Genomic DNA, 18861 nt, shown 5'->3' with positions numbered 1-18861 from the left:
ATATAATATACAATGACACAATTAGATTTGTTGTTTATTCTCACATTACTGATTAACATGTGCTTAATTTCAAAGGAAATTAAGGAGGTGAAAAGTGTGTTTAAGAGTACAGGAAGATTATTGGTATTGTGGAAATTTATGGTAGAGAGAAGAGCACAGTTGTAATGTTCTAAAAATCAGATGCTTATGTATTATTTTTGTAACATGAGTAGTCGTTGTAAAAATTGCAAATGGCAGAAAGAACTTCATACGCTGGAGACATAAGTTGGGAGACTTTTAACATCTGAAAAACACTGTTTGCAGATTTGCTTTTATTTGAAATAATATGGGGTTCTGAGAAGGTAAGTATTTTAAACAAATCAGATTACATAATTTTACTAGTATTTGAATATTCTCTCATTACTTTGATAGGAAGCATTTAAAAAAACACAAGTAGGAAGTTTTTGAACTATTTGAACTATTTTTTTTTTTTTGAAAGATTTTATCTATTTGCCAGAGAGAGAGAACGTGCACAAGCAAACAAGCAAGCAAGCACAAGTCGGTAGAGGGGCAGAGGGAGACAGAGAAGCAGGCTTCCCACTGAGCAGGGAGCCCGATGTGGGACTTGATTCCAGGACTCTGGGATCATGACCCGAGCCGAAGGCAGACGCCCGACCAACTGAGCCACCCAGGCGCCCCAGAGCTCTTGAGTGTTTACTATATTTGAAGCATTGTATTTAGTAATTTACTTCCACTTTTAAATTTGATCTTTGCAATATGAGGAAGACTATCATTATTCCTATTTTATACTAAGAAGCTGAAAATGAAATTAGATAATTTACCTTAGGTTTTACAGTTAATAAGCAGTAGAACCTGGATTTGAACTTCAACACTCATCTTACACATTCAGTATAAAAAATGAGTGGAAATGGAGGCTTACTGTATCATTCAACCACTCTGTATTTTTGGAAAAATCGGGAAAAAGAAGGAGGGGAATTAGTCTCCCTAAAACCTAAACTCTTGAGAGTTAGTTTGTCTTGCCTCCTTCTCCCTAATCCTCATTCCCTCCTGTAGTATTGATACACTGGCTTCACTCCCAGAGATTCTTATTTGTTTAGAGTTAAGGCCCTGCATATTTATTGTTGTTGACCTTTCCAGGCGAAACACATGTCTATACAGTTGATTATTGTTATTACTACTCTTGTTTTTCCTTTACCTATCCTTTGGTGCTTTCTGGGGTTGGGTCCATAGTTTGTCACCTTGTCTTGGGTTGTCTTCATTCTTCTTTTTTTTTTAAATATGATTTTATTTTATTATTATTTTTTTAAATTTTAATTTATTATGTTAATCACCATACATTACCTCATAAGTTTTTGATGTAGTGTTCCATGATTTATTGTTTGCGTATAGCACCCAGTGCTCCATGCAGAACGTGCCCTCTTTAATACCCATCACCAGGCTAACCCATCTCCCCACCCCTCTCCCCTCTAGAACCCTGTTTGTTTCTTAGAGTCCATAGTCTCTCATGGTTTGTCTCCCCCTCCGATTTCTGCCCCCCTTCATTTTTTTCCCTTCCTACTATCTTCTTTTTTTTTTTTTTTTTAAACATATAATGTATTATTTGTTTCAGAGGTGCAGGTCTGTGATTCATCAGTCCTACACAATTCACAGCGCTCACTATAGCACATACCCTCCCCAATGTCTTCATTATTCTTATTCCAACAGTCCTCTAAAAATCCCTTATAACTGGCTCCAGTTCTAATAGCAGATTCCCAGGCCACAGCCCAGGTTGCTGAATCAGGATTTCTGGGGATGGGGCCCAGAATCTGAATGTTATAAAACTTCCCAAGTGACTCTAATGATTAGTCAAGTTTAAGAAATTAAAGCCCCAGTTCCCTCCACCTGGGATAATAACTTCTTTCAGAGAGTAACAGATGTAATTCACTTCTGGTCAAACACATTACTAGCATATTAAATTCAGCGATAGTGATGATGAAGATGTAATTCCTACAGACTAGCCCCATCATAATGCTTTTTAAAATAATATTTATATAAAATAGTAGCCTATTATGTTTAATTACAACAAGCACAATAAAACTGAGCACAACCCCAAATCCACCCTCATTTTTAGGCAGGAGCAAATATTAGTCATCCCCCCCTTTTTTTTTCTTAATTCTTTTTATTTTCTTAATTTCTCTTGTTGTTCCCTTAGAAGAAAGCAAAAGAGGAAACAAGGTCAAATAGAATTATGGAATATCAATACACAGAAGTTTCAGTTGGTGACAAAGTAAAGGCTTTTAGACGAGAATGAAATGATGTACTTCGATTCTTTTTTTTTCTCTTAGATCCTTGTTAAAGTCAGAGGAAATTATGTTGCTAACTCGTGCCATCTTTAAAGAGGGTTTGGGGGTATGGTGCTGTGGGAACTTTAGTTGGTACTTCACGGTGATCCCTTTACATAAAGAGAAATTATCTGTAAATGCTCTACTTAATATTCTTTGTGATTTAAAAACAAATTATGTTATGTAGTAAGGTAATTTTGGTGAACTAATACTTCTAGATGCCTAAAAATTTGGTTGCTTTAACAGTACTAATTAAAAACATGTTTGCATTGGAAAGTCTGGATTTCTTTAAGAATAATTTATGGCATGCCACATGTAATATTTCTTTCCTTTCCAACTGCTTTCTATTATATGCTTAGGGTTTAGATCGCTCCAATTCCTGGGTTAACACTGGTGGTCCAAAAGCTGCCCCATGGGGATCCAACCCCAGTCCAAGTGCAGAATCAACACAGGTGGTGTTTATATTAGAGGTTTCTTTATTGGCTGCTGATGTTTCCCTTTAGAACATTACTTTTTAGTACATACTATGATTTCAGTGGCTTGCTTTTTAATCATTAAAAAGTGTGTATTTTTGTTTACTTAGCACATTTTCCAACTACTATGCATGAATACCACCAATTGCACCAGTAATGCTCTCCTTTCCTACTTCCTGTCTCCCTCCCCCGCTCCCCCACCCCGACCCTGTCAGTATTTCAGTGCCTGCTGTTTATGCAAGTGATGGCTTTGATAACAGTTTCTACTGTAGGGGGAGCACATCTTTAGTAGGAATTTTTAAAAATTTTGTGTGGAAAAAAACCTGACAGTTTCCATTTGCTTTTGGTTTAAAGTGTAGCTATCGTATCCTTTTCATTTACTTAGCATTTACTATCTTGTCTTTTTTTTTTTTCCCCATAATTACTGACTAGAAATACTGGGACTAAGCTGAAATTAAGTGTGAACAGTATATGATCCCCATGCTGTAAGATTTAATACCAGAAGCAAAAATCCATTTTAATTTGTATTGTGTTGCAAAGTATGAAATTTGTGTGTAACTTAGTTGAACCAGGTATTGCTTATTTAAGTCTAGTTGCTTCATAGCTAATATTGCATGATACCTCAAAATATACTTCTCATCTGTGTATTGGCTTTGGAGTGAAGTGCTCCTGTTCTTGAAGAATTTAATTCAGTGTTTAATATCTTAAGTGTTTTATATTTGAAGTATATGGCAGATCCGAATAGTAGTTTTTGATAGTAGTGAAAAGTGAAAGAAACCATTTTAACCGTTTAATTTTCTTTATTGAGTGCTTTCTTGATTGCTTTGTTTGGTCTGAAACCAGTGAGAAGTATGTTTTTACTTTTTACATTTTCTTACTAGACGTGTGCATGTGTATAGATCACACGGATAAAAGTTTCATTCTTTGCAGCACTCTGAATTTATATAGTCATTAAAATATTCATCTTTTTACTAAAAATATATAGAAGCCATTTTGATACTTCTAATGTACTGTCATTAAAGCAGCTTAAAATGGTGAAAATGAGATGAGCAATAATAAAACAGTTGTTGAATCCAAAGTAGAACTATTTGAAAAATTGTATGTAATCCTTGAGCTGCAGAGGCCTCCACAGCGGACTTTAATGTTATCTCGTCATTCATTCACCTCCACTCCTTAGGCTATGGATCGAAGTTGTAATCGTATGTCTTCGCACACAGAGACGTCAAGTTTCTTACAAACATTAACGGGACGCTTACCAACTAAAAAGGTAGATTCATATGAAGAAAATCCATATAGGGGGAAAGTTCCAACAGTTAAATAGATGTAAAATTTCTTTATGTAGCCAGTATGTTGCAATAATTGCATTTAAATTATTTGTTTAAAAATACATTTGAGCAAGCACTGCTTATCTGATGCCTTTTTGGGCATACCACTCCAGGGTATGCTCTTTTATATTAGTGCAATGTTTATATCTTTGGGATTGACTGTTTGAAATCAAATTTGATCATCAAATTTTAGTACCAAAAAATGTATCAACTCTGAATTCTGTTTCTGTAACTGCTTCTGTTTTGTGTTTTAAATCTCCAGGGAAAGGAAGATGAGTTAGAAAAATTATCACTCTTAGTAAGATATGTTGATTTGCTTCCCTTATGCACAGTTTTGTTAGTCCTTTTTCATATCGATACACACTACTTTGCAAATGCTTTGTATGCATATCCATTATAAGGCAGGAAATTTCTGCTATGTTTATAAAAAAGACTTCAGATACCTGAAAACTTGAAAATTAATGGCTTATATCAAAGTTTAAATTTTTAAAGATATTTCCTAAATTGTACCAGCAAAGTTCATGAATGTATTTGCATATGTTGGAATATGTATTTAAGGCACAAACAAGATCGTATTTGTAACTGTGAGTTTTTGGTCTAGTTTCTGTTTGCAGGTACAATTTAGGAGGCTATTTCCCACCTGTCCTTTTAAAATTACATTTTACTGCAAGATAACATGTAATTTTTTCAGCTGTTCAACATGCCACTGTCTTACATGTATAAACAGCCGTTTCGTTAATGGGTGTCCTCACTGCATCATTGAATGATTCACATGCCTTATTTTGCTTATTCTCATTATATCTTCATTTGTAATTGCATTATTATCTGGTTTGTGTTCTCAGCACGTATGACTTTGATAATAACTTTGGCTTTGCTTCTGGATAGCTTTTTCATGAGGAGCTGGCTTTGCAGTGGGTTGTCTGCAGTGGCGGCGTTCGGGAATCGGCTTTGCAACAAGCCTGGTTCTTCTTTGAATTAATGGTGAGCAAGCTCAACATGTTTTTAATACTGTTTTCCATAGTTAACGACTTTGTGTTAGCTCATTATTTTATCCTAAGAATCCTTTTCTGTTGTCCCTCTTAGGATTTTACATGTGCCTCCAAGACAAAATTACATTTGTTACATCTCTGAATAAACACTGTGGACACTCGGCACAATTTAGGTGGAATGTGAAAGCTCCCGTTAACTATTTTTTTTAGAGATGGTTGCAGAACCAGCTGTCTTTTTAAAGGAAATGTGGTACCTTATTTCTTAGCCTGGACGTGGCTAGTGTGTAATGTATTGTAGATTTCATCCCGAACATAGATAAAAAAGGGCTTTATAGATCCTCACTGCTTTCATGGTTCGAAAGCTCTTAAGGAAATGCCACTTACAGCCAATTAAAAAGCAACACTTTTTGCTCAATTTAATAAATGATATTAAAAACAAGTGAATTAATATCTTTTTTTTTTTTTAAAGATTTTATTTATTTATTTGACAGAGAGAATGAGAGAGAGAGCACATGAGATGGGGGAGGGTCAGAGGGAGAAGCAGACTCCCTGCCGAGCAGGGAGCCCGATGTGGGACTCGATCCCGGGACTCCAGGATCATGACCTGAGCCGAAGGCAGTCGCTTAACCAACTGAGCCACCCAGGCGCCCCAAGTGAATTAATATCTTAATATTTATATACACATAAACACATATATACACGAGAGCAATAAAGATTTGCCGTGTGTACAGTGTGTAGCACTGTCCCTGTGGGCCGGGGGTTATCAAGGCACAGAGAGATTAAGTAACTTGTTTAAGTTGGTACAGCTTTTATTTACTTATTTCTTTTAAGATTTAATTTATTTATTTGACAGAGAGAGAGCAGGAGAGCACAGACGGGGAGTGGGAGAGGGAGAAGCAGCAGGGAGCCTGATGGGGGCTCAATCCCAGGACGCTGGGATCATGACCTGAGCTGAAGGCAGATGCTTAACTGACTGAGTCACCCAGGCACCCTGGTACAGCTTTTAGATAGCAGAACTGTGATTCAAAGTCAGGCACTTTGGCACTTAGGGACTTTCCTCTTCAACCTCTAGAAAGCTGAAGTCATTGAAACTTTTTCTTCCAAAAGAGAAATGTGTAAAAACATAAAGGAAAGCAACACAACAACAACAAAAAGGAAGGCAGGAAGAAAAGAAACAAAAAGAGCTTCCAGAGTATGTTATACGGTCATTCTCAGCATTGAATGTTACCCATATTGGGGATAAGAAGACAGCTTTTCTAGAGACTTACTAATCTACCGAAGAAAATAAGTCAGGGACCCTATGTAAGTGATAGGCAACTCATTTTTTCCTTCTAGAGAATAAACACCAAGTTTGTCATTCTTGTGCTTTTAATATAAGATCAAATTGTAATTTTGATTTGTTTTTTGATAGTCTTACATGTATGTTCAAATTTCTTTAGAATAGTTAAAAAGCTGCAGTTTAAAACTTAGCTCTGCTGCTTACTAATTGTTGAAACTTGGGTTCGATTTCCCTGAATTCTGTATTACTATTACCACATTGTTGTAATTATCAATATCCAGAAGCATCTTTTAAAAGATTTATTTGAGAGAGAGAAAGAGCGTGAGTGCGCACACGAGCATGTTGGGGGAGGGGCAGGGAAAGAGACTCTCCAGCAGACTCTGCACTGAGCACAGAGTTAGACATGAGCCAAAACCAAGAGTTAGACACTCAGCCAGCTGAGCCACCCAGGTGCCCACAGAAGCATTTTGTACACATAAATCACTTTGTTAATTTTTGCCTAATATCTTATAATTCATATTGAGTCATCAGTGTTTAATGTACATTCACCATATGTCACTATATTATAGATGCTGAAGAAACTGCAGTGAAGTTAATGTGTCTAGTGTCTCAAAGCTTACATTGGGGTATATAGAATGTCAAAATGTTGAGTCTTGGAAAGATTTCATTTAAAACCATTTTAAAGGGTGAAATATTTTTCTGTTCACATTCATAATTCTTTTCATATTGGTAGCCAGAATAATTTTATGAAGGTGATGCAGTGATTGAGTTGTACTGTGTTTGATATTTCTTGGGAACATATAAAATATTGCAGGGAGATTCTCAAAGTATTTGAGGAGCTAGAAGTATTTTAGCCATCTGTTAAATCACATAGTGTAGTGAAAATATAGCCTCAATATGATTAACTGTTAATTGCATTCATAAGAAATTAAACTAATGGCTTATTTATTTTTTCAGGTAAAGAGCATGGTGCATCATTTATATTTTAATGATAAGCTTGATGCACCAAGGAAAAGTCGTTTTCCAGAACGTTTCATGGATGACATTGCTGCTCTTGTCAGCACAATTGCTAGTGATATAGTTTCACGATTTCAGAAGGTAATGATAACTTTTTAAAAAATTAAATCTCTATCAAGCGCACATTATACAATCATACTTTTATATATTTTTGCTTTTTATTCTGCTTTCCAGGACACAGAAATGGTTGAGAGACTCAACACAAGCCTTGCATTCTTTCTCAATGATCTGTTGTCTGTTATGGATAGAGGATTTGTCTTTAGCCTTATTAAGACGTGCTATAAACAGGTAATGCATAATTAGTAATAATTAACAAATAATTTAAACACTGTGTTTGGTGTTTTTAGAGTTGTAGCTAAGAGATCTTCAAGAACACACTCATATACTGATGTTTTTAAAAAGCAGCATTTTTCTTTTTAAAAGGATTTATTTTCAGGAGGGGCAGAGGGAGAGGCTCTGAGAGAGAGAATCTCTGGGGCACCTGGGTGGCTTAGTCGGTTAAGCATCTGACTCTTGATTTCGGCTCAGGTCATGATCTCAGGGTCCTGGGATCAAGCCCCGTGTCAGACTCCCTGCTGAGCTGGGAGTCTGCTTGTCTCCCTTTCCCCCGGCCCTCCCCCTGCTCTCTCTCCCTCTCATTCTCTCTTAAATAAATAAATCTTTAAAAAAATAAATAAAAGCAGAGTATTTTTATTAGTAAGGCAAAAGTAAATTTCATTTGTTTTATGAGGACACAGTCCTATGGCAAGCTGCTATTTGTACAGCTGACTTTTCCTTTATTTTACTGGCCCAGTCAAACTCTTCGTTCCCATTCTGAAGCAGATCATCAAGTCACTAGTCTAAATGTTAAGCAGCCCTGGGGGTACCTGGGTGGCTCAGTTGGAAGAGCATGTGACTCTTGATTTCAGGTTTGTGAGTTTGAGCCCCCCATTGGGTGTAGAGATTACTAAAAAAAATAAACTTTTAAAACAATTTGGAAAAAAATAAATGTAAAGCAACCCCCACAGTGCCATGCAAGAGTACCAGTTACACTGAATGAGCAGCCAAATGAACTTTTTTGTATATTTATTGGGTGATTTTTAAAGCAGCTGCATTTAGCTGTATAGTCCTCCTAATGTAGACCTAGACATTGTAGAGTTTAGGATCATGGACAGATGCTTACCCAAATCCCCAGTGTCAATCATTATGTTGCTTTTATTATTTTTTAAATTTATTTATTTTTTCCATTATGTTGCTTTTACTAAACTAAAGCATCCTAGAACTTTTCTACAAACAGCTGACTTTAGCTTAAAATTTTTGTCAACTGATTAATGAAATGTGTCTTTTGGAAAACATTAGTTATTGGTCCTGATAGGCCATTTGGGTAATGAGCTGTATAATCATCCTAGAATTACCTTTTAAAGGAAGTTTAAAAATATGCAGCTCTTGGGGTCCTACTCAGCATTATTGAGGATTTGAATCATGGGGGTGGGGGGTGGGCATGTGGGGCAAAGTGCTTGTGCAGCATTTCTGAGAATTGCTGGTCCACAGGCTCATTTCTGAGAATTACTGGTTTAGAATGCTGTTTGGCAGTCTAATATTTAGAATTTTGGAGATCTATCAGCTGCCTTTATTGTATGTTCCATTGATTGATTAATTGATTGATTTACTTTAGAGAGTGTGCATATGAGTGGGGGAAGGGACATACGGAGAGGGGGGGAAAGAGAGACTCCCAAGCCGACTCTGCGCTGAGTATGAGCCCGATGTGGCATTTGATCCCACAACCCTGAGATCATGACCTGAGCGGAAAGCAAGAGTTGGACGCTCAACCAGCTGATTCACCCAGGTGCCCCTCTATGTTTCTTTTAATAGAGAAGTTAAAACTACACATGGGCACTGACCCACTTGCAGATATTTGCAGCAGTATGTATTATTTTTACTTTACCCCAAAATTTCGTGTTCTGTTGCTCCTCAAATCTTGTTGTTATTCTTCAAGCATTGACTTCCTGTGTTTGCCAAACCCTGAGCTAGACCCTAAGGATGCCAAAGCTATTAAGTCAGTGTATATATGTCTCTTCAAAGTAGCTTATCAGGTAGCTGGGTGAATAGACAAAGAGATAATTATAAATACAGATTAACACAGCTGCTGATTATCCAAAGAATGGATCAGTTCTTTTATGAAGTTACTTTGGTGGTATACTTTTCCTTCATAAAGTGCATCTTTGAGAAGTGGAAATTTAATCCTATATTGGAAATACAAAGAATATGACTTTTAGCCTAGTCAGTGGATTTGTAAATCTTAAATAGATCTTCTAGTTCCCCATTTTTTATTCTAGCAGTAACTCTGGAAAAAGTGGATACTGTTGTTTACGCCACAAAACCCAACACTGCCCACTAAATAAATACTTCACCTGTCATTCTGGTGTTGGCTTAGAGAAATGATAAATTCAATTGGTGTTCTTTTATTTATGTAATGCTTACAAGGTATCTTCAAAGCTTTATTCATTACCAAATCCAAGTGTGCTGGTGTCCTTGAGACTGGATTTTCTGCGAATTGTCTGCAGCCATGAGCACTACGTTACATTGAACCTGCCCTGCAGCCTGCTTACTCCACCTGCATCACCATCGCCTTCTGTTTCTTCTGCAACATCTCAGGTATGCAAAGTGTCTGAAAAAAAATTTTTATAGAGCTCATTTTTGTAAGAAAGCATTCTGACCACTGGAATAAATGATAAGAAAGACTGTTGAATAATAGCTGTGTGATAGGCTCCATACTAAGTGCTTTATAAATAATTATTATTTGCTTCTTAGAGTAATGCTAGGAAGTAAGTTCTATTATTTTCATTTTACGTATGAAACAGAAAAGTCGTGAACTTACCCAGGGTAACACAGTAATAAGTGGCAGAGCTAGACTTTGACTCAAGGCACATGTTGACTTTATTCTAGAGCCCAAGGTCTTAACTACTATGTTGTACTCCTCTTACAGATTTATGCACATCCATGTGAGTGAATTCACTTAGATAAGCCCATTTCGATGTTTTCGCAAGTTGGGTTTTCTTGAAGCAGATGCAAGGTTGTCTTGAGTTTGGGATAGAAGATGTTTATTAGGGATCAGTACCTGTGAAAGGCAAAGAAGTGAAGCCTAATGTAGCAGAGAAAGAAGTCAAACTGCGGGGCAGTCCTGAGAAAGCCCTGCCTACTGCCCTTGTGCCTAGAAAATCCAAAGGAAACTAGGTGGTTGTTCATAGGGTTTTATTGGGTGGCAGCAGACTTCAACAGCTAGTAGTTTCTTTTGGGGTTGGGGGGGAGCAGAGGTTCCTTTTTTTAATGTAAATTCAATTAATTAACATATAGTGTGTTATTAGTTTCAGAGGTAGAGTTCAGTGATTCATCAGTTGCATAGAACACCCAGTGCTCATTCCATCACCCAGTTACCCCATCCCCCCACCACCTCCCCTCCTGCAACCCTCAGTTTCTTTCCTATGCTTAAGAGTCTCTTATGGTTTGTCTCCCTCTCTGATTTCATCTTGTTTTATTCTTCCCAGGTTTTTTGTTTTTTTTTTTTTACTAACCAGAATCATGATGTATGTATTGTTCTTTGGTGTGCTTGTTGGAGATGTTTTCAGCCTAGCCTCGCTCCTTTTATCCATTCTGTATTCCACAGAAATAGTGTCACTGTTTGGGTTGCTTCATTCTACTGGTATAATTATGCCCACTTTTGTGCACAAACTTGAGCATAGGGGCTGGAATTTGAGAGGAAGAGTGCCAGTTTGAGCCCTTGGCAATCTGAGGTGAAGGCGTATTGACTTGGCATACCGTGCATGCTGACTCGGGCAGGAGGGTGGCTGGACTGGGAATTTGGGACCCACAGGTCGATGGCATCATGTATGACAGGGATGTGGCTGGTTTTGCTTTTAACTTTTGTTTTTCTGGTAAACTGTATCTCTCCTTCTATTTTAAATGAAAGCCTTGCTGGATAGAGTATTCTTGGCTATAGATTTTTTCCTTTTAGCAGCTGGAATTGTTCATGCCCTTCTCTTCTGGGCTACAGAGCTTCTGCTGAAAAACCCACTGATAGCCTTGTGGGATTTCCTTTGTATGTCACTGCTTTCCTTTCTCTTTCTTGCCACTTTTATTTTATTTATTTTTTTATTTTTTAAGAATTATTTATTTGACGGAGAGAGACACAGCGAGAGAGGGATCACAAGCAGGGGGAGTGGGAGAGGGAGAAGCAGGCTCCCCGCCGAGCCGGGAGCCCGATGCGGGTCTCGATCCCAGGACCCCGGGATCATGACCTGAGCCGAAGGCAGACGCTTAACGACTGAGCCACCCAGGCGCTGTCTCTTGCCACTTTTAAAATTCTCTCTTTATCACTACTTTTGGCCATCTTATTTACTTTGCATCTTTGTGCAGACCTCTTTGGGTTGACTTTGTTGGGGACCCTCTGTGCCTCCTGGATCTGGATTTCTCTGTCCTTCCCCAGATTCAGGAAGTTTTTTAGCTATTATTTCTTCAGACAAATCTCCTGCCCCCTTTTCTTGTTCTTCTCCTTCTGGGATCCCTATCATGCGACTGTTAAGCTTGACAGTGTCGCTGAGTTCCCCGGGTCTATTCTCATTTTGCGTATTTTTTTTCCCCTCTCATCTGCTCAGCTTGATCACTTTCCATTACTCTGTCCTCCAGGTGGCTGATCCGTTCTTCTACTTCCTCTCATTTGCTGTTTATTCCAGGTGGTCTATTTTTATTTCCATTTAGTGAGTCCAATAGCTCTAATTGGTTCTTTTTTACGTCTCCTATCTCTTGGTGGGAGGGTCTCATGGAGGTTCTGCACTCTTTTCTCAAGTCCAGTGAGTATCGTTATGAACATGACTTTAAATTCTCTATCAGACATATTACTTATCTCCATTTCGCTTAGGTTTCCTGCTCGCTCTGATTCTGTTCCACTCTTTCATTTGGGACATATTCCTCTGTCTCCTCATTCTGTCTATTGCTGTGTCTGTTTCTCTGTGTTAGGAAAGTCAGCTACGACTCTCACACTTGAAAGTAGTGGCTTTATGAAGAAAAGGTCCTGCAGCGCAATGTCTTCTTTTCACCAGAAAATGGTGCTTTGGGGGGTGTCTCCTATGTGTGTTGCTGCAGGAGCGTCCTACCATTGTGGCTGGGATGTGTTTGCCTTCAGTCCAGCCTCCGATGGCGCTCTGCCTGTTGTGGGCAGAGTCTGGTCTCCGTGGTGTTAGTGGGCCGGTCCGGGGCTGCCTTGGGCTTGAGTTGAGTCAGAGCAGGTGTTTGCCACAGGTGAAGTAGCACCAGACTGTAGGCACTTTCCCTGTGTTGTCCCCTGAGAAGCTTTTGTTGGTGGGTGGGGCCTGCAGTCTGACCAGGTGCCTGCCCCCAGCCACTGCTGGGGTCACAGTCAGACTGGTGTGTGGTTATCGTCCCCTCTCCCTGGAGCAGGACTCACTTTGGAGTGGTGCTGGCCCTTGTCTGGGCTGCATGCGCACCGCCAGGCCTATGGCACCGCTTTGATGGGATCTTGCCAAGAGCGATCGGAGGGGGTGGATCTGCTTCGCTGTGGCCTCTTGTCTGTGCTGGGCTGCAGAGAGTCTGTTCTGCCAGTTTTCGGGCTGCTTTCTGTGTTATTTATGCTGATGTGGGTGCTCTCTAGGCGGCCATGCGGCAAGAGGTGAGCCCAGGGACGTCCTACTCTGCCATCTTCCCAGCAGCCTCTGAACAGCTAGTAGTTTCTGTCAGGACAGAAAGGGGTTACATAGCAATTATTTTGTTTCCTATCATACAGATGGAGATAAAGGGATTTTCTGGTTTTAGTATCAGAGAAGCCTGGTTCTTCCCTCTAGTGAAACATTCTTTCCGCTCTGTAATTTCTGAGGCAGACAAGCTGCTTTCTTAAGCTTTCTTAATCTCTTAATGTTTAAAGTTATCTTAACTTTTTGTGATGTTATTTTTGAGTTATTTAATTCCTGGATGTAATTCCCTAGCCTACATCAATCTCAGATGCATGATAAAAAAAAAGTTTTTAAACTTTACCTTGATGAGAAAACATGAGAGAGCACCCATAACTTTTCATTTTACCTTTACGAAAAATCTTATGGATTGGCATATTTTCATGTACTCTTTTACCTGGCTAGCATACGCTTCTTCCTATAACAGATAAGGCTGTGTCTTTTGCTTTCTTCACACATCCTCTGCCAAAGATGTGGCTATCCAGTGGAGAGCAAATTAATCATAATATAGTTCCTAAAACCTTTAATGAAACACATTTGTTTACATCTAACTCCCTCTGAACATCTCATTCAGCCAAGAAGTTAATAGAATTCTTTCCATTCTCTTGCTCCCCTTGTTTTTTATCTAGCTACATTAATTTCATTCTAATAGATGATAGAGACCTCACTCTTTCTGGGGGGAGGGTGCAAGAATAATCTTATATACTTATTAGGAAGATGATTTCTCTGTAGAGAAATCTGAAATCTGTTCTAAAAAACCTCACATGGATGGTCTTGAATATGAATTAGAGGGGGATGAGATTGTAGACACTCTTGAACTATATCTTGGGGAAATGCTATTTTGCAGTATTAAAAAAACTATGAGTGAATCACAAAATGATAGTAATTTTCTAGAGGTAGTATTTTCTCTGAAAAACAATTTTACTGGTATTTGGACTTTCTCTGGAGACCAGTAGCTTTGACTATAAATATGTCTTTTGTACCCAGCAGTAAATGTGTAATATATCATTTGGGTTTAGTTGCTTTTTTTCTCCTTTAGGGTATGATATTGAAACATTACGTGGCTAAAAGAATAAAGAAAAAAAAAAGATGGAAAAGTTTCAATCTGAGAAAAAGGAAATAGAAAATAATTAAAAGTGTTATTTCATCATAGTTTCCTATACCAAAAGTAAGAGCAGTTACTTTCTCCAATGTGAATAATAGTAATGTAAAATAAACTACCCTAGGTGAAGTGCATCTTACTTTGAGATAATGGTCATACTGCATTTGTTGTAATGTTCTGTCTGTAGGATGTTTTGTTGCACAGCTATTGTAGTTTTGTTCTATCTCACTCCCAAACAGAGTTCTGGATTTTCCACAAACGTACAAGACCAGAAGATTGCAAATATGTTTGAATTATCTGTGCCTTTCCGCCAACAGCATTATTTGGCAGGACTTGTGTTAACAGAGCTGGCTGTCATTTTAGACCCTGATGCTGAAGGGTGAGTAGACTTATTTTGCCTTGGGAATAGCAATTTGATTTTGGATAATGGGACAGAAGTATCGCACTTATATTCCTAAGAATCAAAAGAGTACTCTTTACTACTCTTCATACTTCTGTATGAAGAATACTTCTGTATTCACTAAGTTCCATACCCATGTTATCTGCATTTCACTGATTTTAAGAAAGCCATTTTTTCATACTTCATCATCTCTGAACTTGAGGTTTGTTTTGAAATCAGTGGTGTATCATGGTTTATTTGATAGCATTTGTTTTTCCTTCATTGTTACAAAAAATATTTGTGAATATAAGTAGGTAGACTCCTAGATTTGTTGATACACAGTAGGTACATTTCAGTTGAGGAAAATGGACTAGTTTTCTATTCCTTGTAAGGAAAATTTATTGTTTGCCATTATACTGTGTAGCATTTTATTTCAAAATATGCCCTATAAACAAATATTCTTAGGTTTTAAGAACTTCCAAAGTTGTATACACTTGTACAGGATGTTTAGAAATTGATATAGTAAGGAAAGGGCATATTCTCTGATGATTTGAATTTATAGAAATAGCTTTAGTGTTGTGGGCTAGCATCCCTAGAGAGTACTTCTGTCTTAATAATTGTTTTAAAAAATCCGTGTAATCATAATTCCTTTAGGTAATGGTCACTTTTAAAAAAATCCTCATAATAGGATCTTTAGGAGTTTTTTAAAGTTTTTATTTAAATTCCATTTAGTTAACATGCAGTATAATATTAGTCTCAGGTGTACAATATAGTGATGCAGCACTTCATACAATACCCGGTGCTCATCACTGCAAGTGCACTCCTTAACCCCCATCACCTATTTCACCCATCCCCCCGCCCCCCTCCCCTCTGGTCACCAGCAGTTAGTTCTCCATAGTTAAGAGTCTGGGTTTTTTTGCTTATCTCTTTTTTTCTTTGTTTTGTTTCATAAATTCCACATAAGTCATAGGGTATTTGTCTTTTTCTGACTGACTTATTTTGCTTAGCTTTATACCCTCTGGATCCATCCATGCTATTGCAAATGGCAAGATTTCATTCTTTTTTATTGCTAATATTCCTGTGTGTGTGTGTGTGTGTGTGTGTACAGCATCTTCTTTATTCATCTGTTGATGGACACTTGGGTTGCTTTCATATTTTGGCTATTATAAATAATGCTACAATAAACATAAGGGTGCATATAACTTTTTGAATTAGTGTTTTTGTATTTTTGGGTAAAATCCAGACTTTTAAGATTTATTTATTAGAGAGAAAGTGCACATGTGTGCGCAGGAGGTGGGGGCAGAGGGGAAGGGCGGGAAAGAGGAAAAGAATCCCAAGCAGACTGTGCTCAGCATAGAGCCCAACGTGGGGCTCGATCTCATGGCTCCAAGACCATGACCTGAGCCAAAACCAAGAGTAGGATGCTTAACCGACTGAGCCACCCAGGTGCCCCTAAAATCTAGACTTTTAATAATGGTCCTCAAAGCCCTATTTAGCTGGCTCTTAGGTACTTTTGCCACTGTCTTCCCTCCCCACATATTAAAATCTAGCCATCCCAGTCTTTTTTTTCTGCTTCTTTAATATGCCAAATTCATTCCTACCTTATGTATGGTATTTGCACTTGGGTTTTTTTTTCTCTGCCTAACAGTGCTCATGTTACCCTAAGACTGTCATGTACCTTTTTGCTCCTTGTGATTCTTCAGGTCTCCACTCAAATAGCATCTTCTCAGCGAGGCTTTCATTGGCCACCCAGTCAAAATGATAGCCACGCTGCCCTGCCACAATCATTCTTAAACATATACTTTTTCTTTTATTTTCCACAAAGCATTTCTCTGAAATTTGCTGCTTAATTTCTGTCTCCTCCCATTAAAATATTTCATGAGAGCACACACTTTTATCTTTTTTATTTGCTGTTGTACTTCCAATGCCTTAGAATTGTGTCTGGCACAAGGTGGATGAATACACATTCATAAATAGATGTTAATTCAGTAATATATGAGTAATTGACTTTGGGAGACTCACATCTCATCTCTAAATTTTATATTCTTTAGTGATATACAGATAAAATACAACATACATTGTCTTAGATAGGTACTTGAGAGGAATGCTTTTCTTTTTACTTCATCTGCTTGCTAATAATAATTCCTTGAGTGGCAATAATATGTTTTAATATTGATCAAAGATTTGCTCTTCAGAAACTTTGATTATAGTTAGAAAATTAAGACTATGAAACAATATGATTAAATGCTAATTTTGTAGCACATAATTCTATAGAAAATTAGTACCTCTACTGCATTTGTGACACTGAATTATTATTTTTGAGTCTGTGTTTCTTTCTTACAATAGCAAACTCTTTAAGAACAGGCACAGTGTCTTATCCCTAATACTTAAAATAGGATATTGCACGTCCTGCATAAACATATATTTAATAACATGTGATTGAGTAATGTAGACCTGTGAAAAAAGGCTTATAAAGATGATTGGGTAGGGCTTATTGGTAGGTTAAGGTCGGGCTGGTAGCTACACAGCTGAGGAATACACACCCGGGTTTGGGAGTCATCATTGGTAATGCAAAAATTCAGAAGGGAGAACATAAAAACCAAATGACCAGAATCTGAGACTTGGGTGAAATGAGAGAGAGAATATGAGGAAAGGGTGGGAACTATTTGGAGAAAAAATTGAGAAAAGGTAAGATGACAGCGTCGAGTAGAGAACTGGAGAATAAAATCTGAGATATGTCAGTTAGATGTGGTTCTTGATAGTGTTTAAAAATACACTTTCTGAATAAAAATCTCAAAGGAAGAAGAAAGAATCTCCAGCTAGATTGCATATATAGCAATGTAAAGCGGCAGATAAGATGAAGGGCTCTGGTTTCCAATCCCAGCTTTGAAATTGGCTATGTGATCTTAAAAAAAATAAGAGCTAGTATTTACTGAGGAAGGCAGTGTACAAGGCAGTGTGCTAATAAGTATGTTACATAAATTATGCAACTTAATTCTCACAGCCACCTTATGAGGTAGGTAATTACCCTCTTACTGTAGGTAGGGAAACCGAGAAGGTAAGTAACTCTAAGAAATTATTTAGTTATTAAATAATGAAGCTAGTACAGTGCCATGTTGTAAGCATTCAAAAACTGTTAGTTCCAAAGAAAGGGAGTAGATACTAGGAAGTAAGTGGAAACAGTTGCTATGGACTATACATTTAGGAAGTTTATTACTGGAGAAATTATGGTAATAGTTTATTACTCGGAGAGAGTCTATAACGTAGAAGAGACTAGTTTCAAGTGAACATGTATTTTCAATATAGGAAAGGCTTATTTGAAAGAAAAGGGAAAATTTTAGTGAGGGGGGCATTGAAGCTGTTGAAGATGTGTGGGGTTCATTAAACATAATAGAGAAATTACTTTTTGAGAGAAGTACAACTTTTTCTGAGACAAAAGGAATGAGAGAGAGATAAATGTGGGGATGTGTTAAAGATCTGGCTAGAGCAAATTCAGAATGGCTTTTCTTTCCTAAAAATCAGAAGTCGGAGGTAAAATCTTTTTCTGAGGTGGATGGTGAGAGGCTGAAGGGGCGAATGAGGTGTGGAATTGCTGCCAGGTGTAGCCCTAAGGGCCTGTTGACATTGGCCGAGTGTTTAATTAGAATAGTTGGCAGAGTCAAAGCACCTTCAATCCGAGAAGAGGCAAAAAAAGAAAAGTGATTAGTGTTTTAGCCCAGTTGAAACTCAGGGGATTGAGCCTACAGAAGGTGTATGGCCCAAACAAGGTAGATGAGCAAGGAAGTTGAGTTTAAATCCGAGAAGTCAAAGACAACCCCCCCAGCCTATGGACTGCATAATCCATCAAGTAGAGGATTTTTCTTTTAGAAAAAGGACATAAAAGTTTATTTTTGGCAAATGTGAGAAGATCTAATATGAAATAAAATTTGAAGCTACTTAAGATTTTTTTTTTTGCTTTAAAATATAACCACAACTGGTCTTAAGTTATTTAATATGAATATGTACTAATAAGGAGTTAATATAAAAATAATTGAGATTTACTTCTAGGTGAATTTGTTTAGCATTTCTTTTTCCCCTCCATCTTTACTTTATACAGAGAGACATTTGTTATTTCATAATGAGAAGCGTTTCATAGGAATACATGCAAATATGTGGCAAAGTTTAAGTTAAACAAAATTGATTCAGTACTGTGACTTACTGTTTGCTTTAAAGATATTACTAATCTCTGTGACCTTAGTGCTGCTGCTGCTTCTTCA

At 37.7% G+C, this 18861-nt stretch overlaps 1 protein-coding gene across 12 annotated transcripts in view; it reads left to right on the top strand.

Annotated features, from left to right (window-relative positions):
• Positions 1-18861, top strand: part of DOCK7 (dedicator of cytokinesis 7) — a 210485-nt gene that overhangs the window by 137962 nt on the left and 53662 nt on the right. For 5 of the 12 annotated variants that reach the window (XM_006732893.3, XM_031027707.2, XM_081816977.1 and 2 more), the window contains exons 23-29: positions 2681-2773; positions 3972-4061; positions 5005-5100; positions 7345-7485; positions 7579-7692; positions 9868-10038; positions 14466-14605. In XM_006732893.3, the coding sequence (XP_006732956.2) occupies positions 2681-2773; positions 3972-4061; positions 5005-5100; positions 7345-7485; positions 7579-7692; positions 9868-10038; positions 14466-14605 (845 nt within the window). The other 7 variants (XM_081816976.1, XM_031027711.2, XM_031027713.2 and 4 more) reach the window with 4 other exon arrangements.

The sequence above is a fragment of the Leptonychotes weddellii genome, chromosome 4, assembly GCF_054177405.1.
Source record: "Leptonychotes weddellii isolate Sample4059 chromosome 4, ASM5417740v2, whole genome shotgun sequence".
In the NCBI taxonomy this organism is placed as follows: domain Eukaryota; kingdom Metazoa; phylum Chordata; class Mammalia; order Carnivora; family Phocidae; genus Leptonychotes; species Leptonychotes weddellii.
The sequence above is the reverse complement of the archived record's forward strand: the minus strand, read 5'-3'. Positions and strand labels throughout refer to the sequence as shown.